Here is a 15096-nt window from a genome sequence, read left to right on the forward strand (position 1 = left end):
ATTTAGGCTCACTTGATTTGTTTTGCTCTGCCTGACGCTCTTGCACTTCCTTTATAGTGCGCCCCCTTGTGATGTGAGGGATAAGTTGCACCTTTGTATTCGCCGCAGGGTCGAATGCAAGTGAAAAAAGTAGCGGCTTATAGCCAATAAATTACTGTAATTAAAACTTGACTAAAATTGAGACTAAATTTAAAAATTGTCCCAAAAAATTAACACTAGCACAAACATGTCTGGTCTTAGTTCCATCTTTATTAGTCACACAGTGATAACAAGAACACAGCTTACCACTACACATTTATTTGATACACAGTGGATTCAAACTGTTAGAGGGGGGTCACATGCATGCACTATACATACACACACGCAAGTTAACATCGTTACAACATAAACACAATATACACTCGCAAACCACTTGATAAGGTACACGACACAGTATAATACAATGCTTCTTTCTTTACAGTACATTTGTTAATCTTATAGCAAGTGAAGCAAAGTTACTAAACGCGAACATTTAAAAACCTCGAGTGGAGGCTTTTGTATTTTACTGCATTCTACTCATTTGAAAAGAGGAAGGAGAGAGCTGACACATTTTGGTTATCTATGTCATACTTTTTTGTCTAGACAATTGCGCCGAAGCTGAGGAAGCTGTCATACACAGAAAGAAGTTAGTAAAATAGACGTACAATGTGCATCACCTTTGTCAAAATGTGCCATTATAATGTGCCTGATGTTATATCACATGTTATAACCCTGAAGGTTTCTACCACATTGCATCATGCCACTTACGCTTCTTCGCTTCACTTCCTCCGTCAAAGAATGTTTTCATTTTTTTGGATGACTGATCTTCCTCACTTGTTACTTACTCTTCAGCTCTTCCTCTTTGCCTTCGTTTTCTCACCTTCTCTCCCCGGAGAGGCCGACAAAAAAAAAGCTTTTTCCTAAACCATGAACATGCTGAAGAAAACCAAAGATTAAGATCTCACTACTCTCTGGAATTACAGCGGATATAAAAAGTCTACACACCCCTGTCTAAATGCCAGATCGTGATTCCCCCCCCAAACAAAAGGTTTAAAACACCCCAAACCTGCTAATAATAATAATAATAGGTTATTGGTCACATTAATAGTGGAAACGATTTTAAATAATTTAACTTCACTTTTTTTTTTATACCACAAAAACGTGTCATAAGAACAGGGGTGTGTAGACTATTTTATTTATTTTTTATTTTATTTATTTTTTATAGCCACTATATACTAGTGAAGTCACAAGAGCAGTCTGATGAGCTGTTGGACTTTTTTTTTCTCTTCCTTTTCCTTTGTCTAAATTGAGACGAACCTTGCGAAAAGCTTTGACACTTGTGTTTACAGGTGAGTATTAGTGTTAGAAGCTTTCTGACACCACCACTGCAAACTGACAGGAAATAGAGGGCAGAACCAAGGACTTCAGGCAGAGTGGGAAACACAAACTACATGAAGAAAAAACAAAACAAATCGACATTTTCACTGCCTAAATAAGATTACAATGTAAACATATTCACAAACTCATCACTTTATAAATATATGATATACACATCTATGAATATTTTCCTCCTCCTGCATAAAACTCTGCAAGAAAAAAAATTGAGAAGCAAAAAGGTCCAGACTGGAACGGTTATTTCCAAAAATAAATAAATTGTGCCCGGTTGCACTTGTAGCCAGAAGTAGCAGTGATGCCATTGCATGCGACACATACTTGTTTTATGTTCTTCCTCGCACCAGATGAGACGGGAAGCCCGTCAGTAGCCTGCGGACCGCCATACTTAAATCTGTATTACTTTCTCTCTGATAAATAACTGTCTTGAACTGTATGTACCATTTTCATGTTTCTGTTGCACGGTATTAAGCAGCAAATATGTATCGCGCAAACCTGCATTGGCAACTGACAAATATATGGTGAGATGATCTTTTAATTGTAATTATGTAGTCAACTGTTTGCTTCAACATGGATTACAAGAGGAAGTCATTGCAAGGCAGGTATTCAGGCAGTCACACCACAGGAGACAAATAAGAATTTGTGCAAGATTAATACCATACTACATTACACACAAGCTCTGATATGGATACTGTACATGTCGGGATTTCATCTCGTAGAATAAAAAAAAGGGGGAACAATAAACATTATCCTTGATATATCTGAAAATCCTTTTAATTAATCATGACAGGGACTAAAGCTCATCCTACCACTATTAAATTTATTGAAAGGAGGTCTGTTAATGAAAAGAGTACTACAATTTAATAGGGGGCAAAGCAGGAAGCTTCTTATTCATGTTTTGATTGCATATAAGGAAATGCCAATTAATGGCAACATCTAATTTACACAACGATGACTTGACTGCGGCTTTTGCCAACAACTCATTTTCACATGAATGTGCCCTGTCAAGAGCAACTGAGGTTTAGTATCTAGCTGAAGTACACGTGAGCTTTAAGCCCGCATCCCACTGAGGGGCCAACGTTTGCGAGCAAATTTTGATTTCAAGTCAGGGTTCATTCAAGCTCGCAGCGTTGACTCATTTTCTAAACGGTCTTCATGTTCTTTCAAGCCGCAAGGACATTTTGAACATGTTGCGACTAAAGACCATTAAGGAAACCATAAGACAGTTTAGAGAAGGTTTAGGAAATGCGACATTGAACAAACCCTCTCACCTGTTAGTGGAATAAGGGCTTTACAAATGTTGATTTCACGTGAGGGTTTGCCAGGATTTTAGGAAACATTGCAACCTTGAACGAACCCTGCCGAACCCTTACGTGAAATCAACATTGCTAATGACGCTAACAAATGTTGATGTCACTTGAGGGTCCGTTCAATGGTTCCCTAAACAGTCTTAATGTTCTCTAAAACAGTTTCAATGGTTGCTTTTGTTGCAAGGAAATTTTTAACATTCCTTGCATTAAGACCAAGCATTAAGAGAGCCACCACTGGGAAAAAAATGTGAGTATGGAAGACGAAGACGACGGGTTTGAGGAGGAGAAGGAGTATGAGTAGCCAAAGTTGTGCAACAGCCCTCCCGAGGCATTTCTGCACTCTGACCGTGAGCTTATGTTGGACATTCCCAGTAAGCAGTTTGGCGTGGCCCTTGGAGAAGTTGTTGTCGGCAAAGGGTGTCTCAATTCCAGGAGAAAACAAATTGAAGAGCCATGGCACATCCCTCCCCAGCTGTGTCCAAATGAACTCACGCACATACAAAAAGAAAAAAAAGAGAGAGCAATGATGATGACATGTTGAATCGGTAAGATTACCGAATAAACAACACTGAGCTCTCTCCCCAAAAAAAGAGAAGAAAAAAAGAGGAAGAAGAAGAGAACCATTATGACTGTTAGAGAATGTTTAGGAAACATTGCGACCTTGAACGAACCCTAAGCCTATCTTAACGTGAATTCAACATTCGGAAGCATCGCAAACGTTCGCCCCTCTGTGGACTTTACAGTAACTTCCTCCATCAAAGAATGTTTTCATTTTTTTGTATGACCGAGCACTCTACAAGTAGCCCCATTCTGCTCCATAAAAGAATGCACGATGATAGCCAGTGCAATGGCTGACGACCACATTTAATATTTTAAAGCGCAGCCACTCGCAAGTAAATCTGCTCACAGATGTCAAGTGAAATCATTTATCCAGTAATAAAATAAAATAGTGACCTAAAATTTTAACACAATGAACTAAAGCTAATTTGCTGGCATAATAAGGCTGACATCAAATAAATAGAAATGAATGCTGGGACCTCTAAGGGCTCCAATTGTGACTAACAAAGAAAACAAAACCAAAATTAGGAATGACTAGAAGTTATAAATTACTAAAATAATATGAATTAGAATGCTAGCCGTGTGCCAAGAACTGGATCTAAACTCCCTTTAAACCATGAAGCGGTGCTCCTTGCCGTCATGTGCCATCAGGATGACATTCCGGTTGGAGGTCCAGATAAGGCGGGCGAGCTTCAAGTGGTTTTGGGAGCCAGGAGATGCCGGCTGGACCGGAGGAACCTGGTAGGTCTTAATGCAGCGCAGCTGAGGGGCTGAGTTCAACATTCCAATGCTGCCCAGCAGACTGGTGTTCATCTGAGTTGAGATCACAAAATCACAATCAATCCCGAGAAACAAACAAGAACTGAGAGAGGCTGCAGTAAAGGCCTGGAAAAGCATTTCAAATGACGAATGCAACAGCCTGGTGAAGTCAATGGGTCGCAAGCTTGATGCAGACCAAATATTAAAAGTTATTCACTCAATCAAAACTATGAACATCATTTGTAAGGACTCTGCAGCAGAAGAGAGCCATTCATGGAGGTGCAAAGGTGATGTACTCAAATAGGCGACAGAGCTGAAGTAATTGAGGATGTTCCGTGGAACCAGAGGGGAAAAAAAGTGTGTTGGTTTGAGTTGATCATTTCTTGTCAGCACAGGTGTGACTTAATTATTACTCATATTTACGGTTTAAACTTTTTATATATGCAATTACAGTATAAACATTTTCAAGGGGACATCTAAAATTCGGGGTGGGTCTTGATTAGGGATGTTCGATACTGCTTTTTTTTTTAGACCGATACCAGTACAAGTACACAACTCTTGAGCAGTCCTTTTGATAAATACAATTCCCACCCACCCAAAAAAATAAAAATAAAATAAAAATAATGACATACAATTTAAAAAAAAAAGAAGCCGTATGTAGCACCATATAGCATTTTTCCTTAAAGAAGAAGTTAACCCCCAAATTTTCTTTACACATCTTTCTTTCTTGCACATACAACAATATATTGTGAAGAAAATGTCTGGGTTGACTTCCCTTTTAAAACTGCATGAAATGAATGTCAATTTTCTACTCTTCTAATTTCTAGTTCCTGAAATGGCCACGAGATACTGTTACCTTGAAATAAAGCTAGGAATCGGCCTGATACCAATACCTGGTACGGGTACTTGCCCATTCCTAGTCTTGATCTCTAACCCCCACATATCGCCGACTACATATAATAAATGTTATGATAAAATATTATGCATTGATGGCCAAAACACAAAACCTTCTATCTAAAATCAGTTGTGATGCAGATAGCAAGCAAGTGTTTACCAGCAAATTTGAGTGGAGGCTTTGGTCAGGTGACTTTGCTGTCACAACAAAGGGTGGAATTACCTTACATACAGACTGAATATGAAAATACTTCCTTATTCTTATCCAAAGTGAAAAAACACAATCGGACAATCCTGACGATAGGACGTTTTGCATTTCGGCTGGCGCTATCATTAGTTGTAATTGTTTTTTTAAAAACAGCTTGGATGAATGGATCTCATTTTTGGGCATAAAATGGATCCATGTAAAACTTTTACATGTGCAGAGAATAAGAAAGCAATGTGTGCATGCTATTTACCTGCCAGAAGGAGATGTGACTGTCAGCGTTGGAGTAGGTTGCCAGGTAACGGCCATCAGGGGCAAATGACACCGCTGTGATTGGGCCCTTATGACCATGGATATTCTAGGGAGACATTGAGAGGAAGTCACAGTTAACAATGAAGGTTGGAAAACTGGATGTGCCATTTGTGCCATTGTGTAGTAAAAGTGATGGACTTTTTAATAAATGAATTTCACCCCACTTCTATCACATTGTGAAAAGTCAAATCTTATATTAGGGGGAGACCCATCAAAGTGTTGCATTTCAAAATTTCTCTCACATTCTTACTTGGAAAAATTGTAAATAATTTATTTGGATTTTAGATGCTGTCACACAATCTTAACTTCACACTTGAATAAATTCCATTTTGTGATAATAAAGATATGATGACGAACAAATGTTGAAATTTCATTGCGACAAAGCAGAAAATCTCAGGATGACAGTAAGTGTTTGGTTTGAGCAAGATAATTCCATCAGGTGAAGGGCAGCTTTGGGTTCAACAGATGCTCGTGAGACCAAATAAAGCAACGCTGCACTGCAAAGTAACCAAATAAAGTGTCCCACCAGATGAAAGGTGTGTAACACAATAAAGGCCCTCGCAGAAATCTCCATCCTGACCCTGCCTGTGACTGGGATTAGAAACGCTCGCCACTAGATGAGATTAAGGCGCGTCGCCTTGGGCGCCCAAGACCTTGAAATTATAGCCCATCTGTGGTTATAGAGAAGAAAAATATAATAGCACAATGAAATGAAAATCTTATATTTTTACCTGGTTCTCTCCTTCATATTAGATCCCAGTTGTGTTGGCTGAATTATGTGATTTTTTCCCCCCCAGTCTTCCAAGGCAATCTCACTCTTTTCAAACCTTCTTAATGATTTTTTTTTCTTTCAATCTTTTCATGTTTCAGTCTCAGGTTTCCATTACCTCATTTTTGGCAACATCCTGACTCCTATTTCCTATTGCTTCATACGTTCAACGCTTCTATGTCATGTGATCATTTATCTTATGTCAAAGATATTTTTCCGTGTTGTAAAATTATTTTATTATTATATAAAAATAATAAAATTACCTTTGATAGGATATCACCACATAAAAACACTTCAGAAAAGCAATGTCAGTAAATACAGTTCAGCACTACATCCAATTATTCCAGATGAACAATGGCGGTGCTCTGATCAGATGGTCTTGTATTTAATTAACTCATTCACTGCCATGACGACTATAGACGTCAAAAATTCATGTGAACTATTTCTATTAGTTTAATTTTTTTTCTTCATTTTTTAGGAAAACCTAGAATTTTTTTATTGTACATTTATAAGAGATATAAAATTATCATGTGATTAGTTACGATTAAACGGCCCTTATTTTAAATATATATTTTTTTAATTAGGCCCGTCAGGCGATTCTTTCTTCTTCTTTTTTTTAAAATTGAAATTAATCACATGAATTTCACTAGTTAACTAACGATTAATCACACATTTTATATCTGTTGTAAATTTACAATAATTTTTGTTCTAGGTTTTCATACTCTTGTTAGCAAAAGTGGAAAAAAATGTTAAACTAATAGAAATAGTTTAAATGAATTTTTGGCATCTATAGCCGTCAATGGCAGTGAATGAGTTAAAAAAAAAATTGGGTAGTAGACAACAAAGAAGAACAAGAAGAAGAATAGAAAGAAAGAAACAAAGAAAGAAAAAAGAAGGAATGAATGTAAACAAATGAAAATATAATGGTGAATCTTCTCAGGGATCACAAAAGTACCTGAAATGACAACTAAATAACTGCAGGCTACAATGGCTTCAGTTAAGTTTTCATGACATAAATGAAATAAAATTAATTGAATATGGTAAAGAGGTGCAAACTAGATTAGGTTATTGTATCTTTATTTTCATGGTCTTCAAATAATTGTGCGTAGGACAAGTCTCTGAACGCACCTGGCATTTTCCAGTGCGAACATCATAAAGGGCCACTGAACCTTGACGAGCTCCGACAGCAATGCGGTGACTGCGGTCGCAGTAACCCACCATGTAGAACCTGAACATGTTCCCAATAATCAAACATTAAGTCCCTCAACATGACAGTGAAGCAAACGTGTAGGAGAGGAGTTAGTTTACTCCCGCACCAACTTACTTGCAAATAGCAGGAAAACACTCTTGCAGCCCTTTCTTCTTTACCAGAGAGCCTTCAATACAGTACATGATGATGTCCATCACCTAAAGACGAGAAGATAATGCAAGATAGTGAGAAGGTGATATTTTATTGACAAGATCTGTGCCTTTCTATAATAGAAATGTAACTTAAATAATCTATTATATTGGAGACAGTCAGCAACCTAGAAATATACAATCCAGTCATCTTGTGCTGACACTCATTGCTTATAATGGAAAACTGCTACATATGATCACCTCAACAAGCAAGTCCACAACATCTCCAGGCATCTTCTCGATCAGGATGTCAATCACTCTCAATATTTCAGTCTTAGCTCGGGCCAGAGTGGTGGTGTGAACGTTCTGCTGTGATTGAGAGTTAGCCTGGGCTGCATTATATCGATGGACCTGAAAAACAATAACATGAGATTTGTGTTCACACAGCGAAGAGAAGCTACTTTACTCCAAGGTGAACACTTAGTACTTTAGAACTATATTACATGAATATTTTTTTTTTTACATATTACATATTTCTGTCAACATCTTGAGGCACTTTGAATTCATTTGGCCTCACCTCTCTTGCAATAGTGGTGATGAAGGCTGGCGGCCGGGCAGTCGCAATAAGAGAGAGGGCGTGTCGGGCTGAGCGAGCCGAATCTGCTGGTGGGTTGAGCGGCAAACCCATGGTAATACTACAGATGGACAGAGAGGAAGAGGATTTTGATTGAAATGGCAATACAGGGAAAGATTATTTTTCATCTTCATTGAAACGGTGAAGATAATAAAAAAAAAATCCAGATCTCTTGGAAATTCAAACATGATTTGGTACAAAACAACTATAATTAGTAGAAAACTTACATTAACATGGCAATGTCAAAGACAGCATGTCAATAACAGGGCTTGGTATCGATTATAATTTCCTCAATTGATTCAATTTCGATTCATAAGAACTCAGTTCAATATGATTTAGATTTTTTCATCAATTCAATTCAATGTCAATTAATTACGGAACATCAATCCTTTTAAAATATCAGGGACATGATTAACTCATTCAAACCCCAAAACGTATAAATCCGTTTTTAAATATGTTTTTTTTTATGCTAGAGCATACAGAAGGCTTTGATACAACTTCTGACATGAATAGGTCGCTTAAAGCAATGGTAGTTATCATAGAGAGCAGGTGGCATAAGAGTATAAGAGATCAACCAGGGCCATGTTTCAAACAAGCTGTTTTCTCCAGTGTTTTAAACAGATTTGTGAATAATGATGAACTTTAGCTATATTCTAATGCTAATTGCTGTAAAACGGAAACAGATACAAATATACTTTTTTCCTGATGAAAGAACAGACTTTAATCTTTCTTCTGGTAGGTTCCATGTTTTTATAGCAAAAGAACAGAATCTTCTGTGGACCTTACAAAATCAGTCAATATTAAGTAAAGCAGCCGGGCGCGAAGGGGGTTGCTTCAGTGAAAATGGTTGGGAGTGAATAACTTAAAAACTCTACAAAATAAATTCCAAATTTAATTTTACAAAGGCTGCCAGTAACTGGTCAAATGATTTGGTTTATTAATGAAAATAGCACATGTTCTAATCACTTAAGTGTTACACAAACACTGACATCAGCAAGGATGATTTGAAATTATCTTAATGTGCAATAAGTCAGGTCTTTCGTAATTGTAAGAAAGTTATTTTAAATCCATGTGAACAGTACATCTCAAGTAACCTCCTAAAAGTGGCCTTTAAAATTCAATTTTTTAATGGATTTATGGGAAAAAGAGATATTAAAAAAACGATTCATAGTGTCATTTCATTGTCATTTTTCTTTTAAAACCCAGCCCTAGTCACTAATTTGCCAAAATCTATTTGTGAAAAAGTATGAAACGCTCCAAATTTGGACATAAAAGGTTTCTGTAGGAAAGTGCTGAAATATGTATTCGTAGATTGGCTGATAATTGGAAACAATTAATAAGAGGTGGTTTATTTTACAGCGGATATTTGCATTACAGCAGGATTGCGCAGTGTGTGTGGGACGGAACCCAACACTGAGCAGAAGGGAAAGTGTTAAAAGAGAAACTTACAAATATATGAAGTGAAGAGATTAGTGGGCAGCTTATAATGTCAAGGCTGAGTCAATGGGAGCCATTCACTCGACAACGGCATAATGGACTCCCACAATGCAACAGGAATTAGACACACACACGACACACGTGCACACCCTAACAGCTGGCCACTCACTTCTCCCTGTATATATGTGTGTGACAGAGTTGGGGGGGAAAGGGAGGGCGAGCAAGGCCTTGTTAACAAATGGGTGAATCAGGGAGGAGAGAAAGCGCGCCAAAGAGAGAGCGGGAGAGAGAGAAGGGGGTGACTTGCACGATTCATCTCCTCTGATTACAGATCGCAGCCACAGATTAAAACGGGCAATATATTAGCAATAAATCAGCAAAGCTGAAATGTTTAATTTCATTTATAGTGTTGGCTGTAATTGGAAACAGTCACAATGTTGATATAAGGCAGGAGTGCAAGGAGCTAATTGTACTGAAAAGCAATGAGGTTAATGACCAACATTAAGGACATGTAAGGAAATAATCTAAATTATCATTATCAGTGTGATCTCACGCACACACACACACACACACACACGCACACACGCAGCAGATGTCGATGTCATCGCTTACTTTACACACCAACACTGAAGGAAGAAGAAAATGATAGCGGTAGTATTTTTACAGTTTGGCTTGATTATGCAACTGTCGATAAATTTTTTTAGACTTATTTAGAGTGGCTATATACTGTACATATATATTTAGTATACAATTGAACATGAATTTATGCCTATGGACATCAGAACTATATTTAATACAAATCAACCCCCTTGGCATGCTCAACGGAAGGAGTAAAGTACAAATGTTTTTTGGCTCTCTCCACATTTTTGATGTATTGGAATGATATTAAACTACCATTTTACTCGAGTTCAGAGTAAGAACCAGCTTGCTTTGTGCTTTGATAGCCAATACAACCCTGAGATTATCCACTCGATAATGAGCCCACACACAAAGTGATAAAAGGGGGATATTGATTGTTATGTGTGAGGAAGGAGCTAATAACATCAGTCACATTCACATTGTGTGAGTCATTGCAACCAGAAATCAACACCACAAGGACTTGACAGGTTAAACGTTTGACTTTTTGAGTAAATTACCAACTGTTTGGCTTGCTGGTGGACTTAAAATTATTGGGTCTACCTCAGCGATGGCACACAGGCCAACAACATTATGAGTGGCCCCTTGATTAACCCCCCCCCCCCCCAAAAAAAAATAGATCAACACAAAAAAAGAAGACAAAACCCCCCAAAAATCTTCAAAAGGGGAAAATCCAAAATATGAACAAATATTTATTATTATTATTATTATTTTTAAATCAGCAATTATGTGAATCCGCGGGTCTGACTGTAGTTTTAAGTTGTAATATATCTATTTGCCACTAGATGGTAGCCATGTCTTTGTTGCACTTACATTGGGTCTTATACTGCCTTATGCTACAACATGAGTAGGCCTAATCATTTTTTTTGGGGGGGGGGGGGGGGGGGGCGGATTTGGAATTATATGCAAGACAAACATATCACCCCAATAATAACAATTTAACCTTTTTTTGTTCAGTACATAACTCCACATTGTTCATACAATGTTTTGATGCCTTCAGTGAGAATCTACAAAGTAACCAGCTATGAGAATAAAGCAAATGCTTTGAATAAGAAAGTGTGTCCAAATCTTTGGCCTATAATGTATCTTGTTCATATCTAAAATATAATTTTTGTTATACACCTGATTAGGAAGTGTGTGGTCCTTTGTGTAAAAAAATAAAAAAAAAATTTCACTGATGAAAAAAATATGGCCCTCTCCAGCATTTAAGTTGTCCATCCTTGCTGTATCTCATTACTGTGTTAAATATAAAGAACACAATCAGAAAAACAACTTAATGTACTGAGGTGAGGGGCTTTCATTTCAAGCTGATGTGTCTGGAAATGTTCCGGAAATGTTACCAAAATTGCTTGGTCTATTTCTAAAGTTTTTTTTGTTTTGTTTTTTTTAAAGAAAAGAACACAGTTGGTAAAACGGCATCCTGTAGACGTGTGGCCCTGTATTGAAAATGTATAAAACCTGTGCAAGTCTATCACAACGGGGGCTTTTCCCCATTCTGTACGTATTGAAAAAAGGATTATCACTTTCACTCACGCACTCACACAAGGCGCTCTGTGAGGAGTGTATTGATAACTAGTAGTGTGCAACAGGGACAAAGAGCCTCACTGCCATTCAGCTGCATGGAAATACAAGCTTCTGTGTGGACGTGCACTTTCCTTTCATCCAGTTGCACATTCAACTCCTCAGAAGCTGCCTTTTCCTTTTCCTACTTAAACTACAGGAATAGTGCAAGTAATTAAAGCAGGTACTCTGCGTTATAAATGGTTTTCAATTGGCCACATGCACAAAATCTGTATGTATTTCTCAAACTAAATGATGTATAAACAAACTGAATTGTGTTTGTGCCTCTCCTCTGCAGACACACACAAACAAACACACACTCGTACCCAACAGACAGCAGACATAGCCATACTCATTAAAGCAGACTAGCACGTCTCGGGTTTCAAACTTAACAAAATCAGTTAATGGCGACTATAGAGATTTCTGACACACTCACTTATCTCATGCATGATGGACCATACGCAAGACGAGGCTTTGTGAAATGCATTCTCTTCCCTAAATATGTCATGTGATGATTCTTTTGTTGTTGTTGAAAGCTTACCATGCTCAGAGACAATCGCTTAACATTCACAGTTTTCCGTTAAAACAACAACAACATGTTTGTGGGACACGAGAGGAAGCCAGAGTACTTGAAGAAAACCTGCAAGCTCATTGACTGCTAGTATGTTATGACATCCTCTCTACTAAACATCTTTCATCGCCACAAAAATCCCCAATCGTACTTTCGAAACTCAGACAACAGTTGTGTCGACACGTTTGACCGATGAATGTCGGCTTCAGAAAATGTTTCCTTCGCCATAAAAGCATGCGCATCATTTTAGGAAGTGGTCATTTTACTAAGACGGATGAAGACAGAAAATGGCTGACATGTCAGTGCAATACAGACGATGCAACATCACGGTAATGTCCTGCAATCAGATTAACGTCTAGATCCCATGTTTTAGTGTCAGCTCTATGTTGCTCAAGTAATGCGTTGCGTTTGTGTGCAGCTTTTCACTATATTATTCAGTACAATAGCATAACATCACACTATAAACTACTATGCTGTTTTCTGAGAAATATTGGAATAAATATCAAATATAAATGCCAATGTTATAATTCAGACTTGATGTGAAAGAGAAAGCCAGGGTTCATCATTGATTTCAATTCTAAGTCCAATAGAAACCCTGACGTTGACGTCACGCGTCCCAAAACTGTCGTTTTTGGTAAACGGCAAATGCCACACTTGAACAATGATTGACAGCTGTTGTGGACCGGCTGCCACAGCGAGAAGAGGCAAAAAAAAAAGGATTGAGCATGAACCAGGCTACCACAAGAGGAACCAATGCTAGCCAATGTTGCACTTAATACATGGTGGCTAAATCAGTAGATGCTAACTGTTACCACACGTAAAATGTGGGAGAAATAATAGGTTTGTGCTGCTACGGTTTTGTCATTTTCACATGTTTTTCAGATCAACAAATATATACACGATTTTCACGTCTTTTTTAATTTTGTGTGCGCTAAGGCCCGTTCCTCCGCCATCCACGGGGAGGCAGTGTTACTGTCTCCATTGAACGGGAATGAGCCATTTCTGTTTCTCGTTTAAAATTGAACATTGAAAAACAGAAATCGAGTCTTCATCTGATCTTCCATTATGGTTTTATTTTGTACAAGTCGGGAAACAAAATGCGACCTTAGTTTGTTTCCCTTGAGCTTGTTTTGCTTTCACTTGAAAATTGCGAAAATGTTTGTGGATCTGAAAAAACACGTGAAAATCACAAATCTATTTGTGTGAATGTTTTTGTGACAAATCTCTCCCCATAGTTTAATAGATATTATACAGTTGAATTTAATAACTGACCAACACCATAAAGTAGACTTTTTACTGCATAAATGACGGCGGCCACAGACGATTTAGCAGCTGCTAAGTTGCTAATGTACATAAATAACACTGCCAAGACTTGCGTGAAACTGCCAACTTTGATGGCATTTTGACCACAGATAAAGGCAAAATAAATCCGGATTGTACAAACTTGTAAAGCATTTTCATGATCAGATTTGAAAGCACTCACCGGCAAAGAGGGGATAATTCCACGTTAGCAGCACCACCAAGTTTAAAAAGAAAAAAAAGCACACCTGACACTTGATCGGCAATCCAACGTAAGCACCTCGCACGTGTGTCATGCCCTTTTCATCAAAGTGACTGTCAAATGTTCTTGGGCAAAAAGTAGAAAGATAAACGCTAGTTTTGGAGACCTTAAGTTGTGAAACTTTGTGAAATTAATTGATTAATTATGAATTTTCCCCAAGGTGAGCAAATTGGAGAATGACTGAACGAATGAATTTTTCTCATAGTTGAAATGTGAAAACCCCCCAAAATATTTAAATGTGTATGTGCACGGACTCACTTGGCCAGCTGCTTCTCAGCGTCAGCACAGAGCTCCAGCAGTCCCATGAGCACCGCAGACACGTCCATGTACGGCTCCCACACGGTGAAGCCTCGGCCGATCAGATCGATGGCAGTGCGACGGATTGTGCTGTGCGGTGGCAGCTTTGGGCTGGGGGGCTGCAGTAGCAGGAAGGTCAGTGCCTTACCTGAGATAGTAAAACATAGGCAATATTATTTCATCAATTCATTGAAATTTTATGACTTAGTTTAGTACAGTGGCTGTTAACCTTGTTGAAGGTACTGAACCACACCGGTTTCCTATGCGCATTCACGGAACCCTTTATTGAAAAATAAATTTTGATTTTCCGCCCCATCAAATTCAAGAAATAGTTATATGGTTTACTTATGAACAAAATCGAATAGGTCTGTTTTCAACTTGAATTCAGAAAGTTGTATTCCCCATGGATGTCTTCCTTTAGGTTTGCTAGATAGCTAACTAGAATTGCTCAGTTTGGCACTGCAATTCATGCAGTTACGTTGCTGACTCCCATCACTCCCAGGGGCAGCAGATACTATGAAAGCAGCAGGGGCTGCAGACCTGAACCCTGTGGAACACCATATGTACCATTATACATGTGAATGTTACATCACAAAAGGCAACACAATGTACATTACAACTGCCATGAATTGTACAATAAACATAACATTTTATAATGGAGAAATGACAAATTCCTTAAGATTAAATTGAAGTGTGAGTAGAAATCCAACATACCCACACGGGATGAAGCAACTGAGTGAAATGGAGGTCATTTAATAGCTGACCTGACATTTGAGCCAGCCTCTGTGGGGGCGCACTGACCATTAAGGTTCCAAAAAATATCCCCCAGCCCTCAATAACATCAC

General features: G+C 38.1%; 1 protein-coding gene across 2 annotated transcripts in view; it reads right to left on the reverse strand.

The window, feature by feature from the left end:
- Positions 1–229: 229 nt before the first annotated feature.
- wdr7 (WD repeat domain 7) overlaps positions 230–15096 on the reverse strand; it is a 71785-nt gene continuing 56918 nt past the window's right edge. For both annotated transcript variants that reach the window (XM_077586197.1, XM_077586196.1), the window contains 7 exons: positions 14213–14399; positions 8133–8250; positions 7817–7966; positions 7542–7624; positions 7346–7445; positions 5390–5494; positions 230–4091 (listed from right to left, as the gene is read on the reverse strand). In XM_077586197.1, coding sequence (XP_077442323.1) covers positions 3888–4091; positions 5390–5494; positions 7346–7445; positions 7542–7624; positions 7817–7966; positions 8133–8250; positions 14213–14399 — 947 coding nt within the window. In that variant the 3' untranslated portion in view covers positions 230–3887. The remainder of the gene's footprint in view (positions 4092–5389; positions 5495–7345; positions 7446–7541; positions 7625–7816; positions 7967–8132; positions 8251–14212; positions 14400–15096) is intronic.

Source organism: Vanacampus margaritifer, chromosome 14, assembly GCF_051991255.1.
Source record: "Vanacampus margaritifer isolate UIUO_Vmar chromosome 14, RoL_Vmar_1.0, whole genome shotgun sequence".
In the NCBI taxonomy this organism is placed as follows: Eukaryota; Metazoa; Chordata; class Actinopteri; order Syngnathiformes; family Syngnathidae; genus Vanacampus; species Vanacampus margaritifer.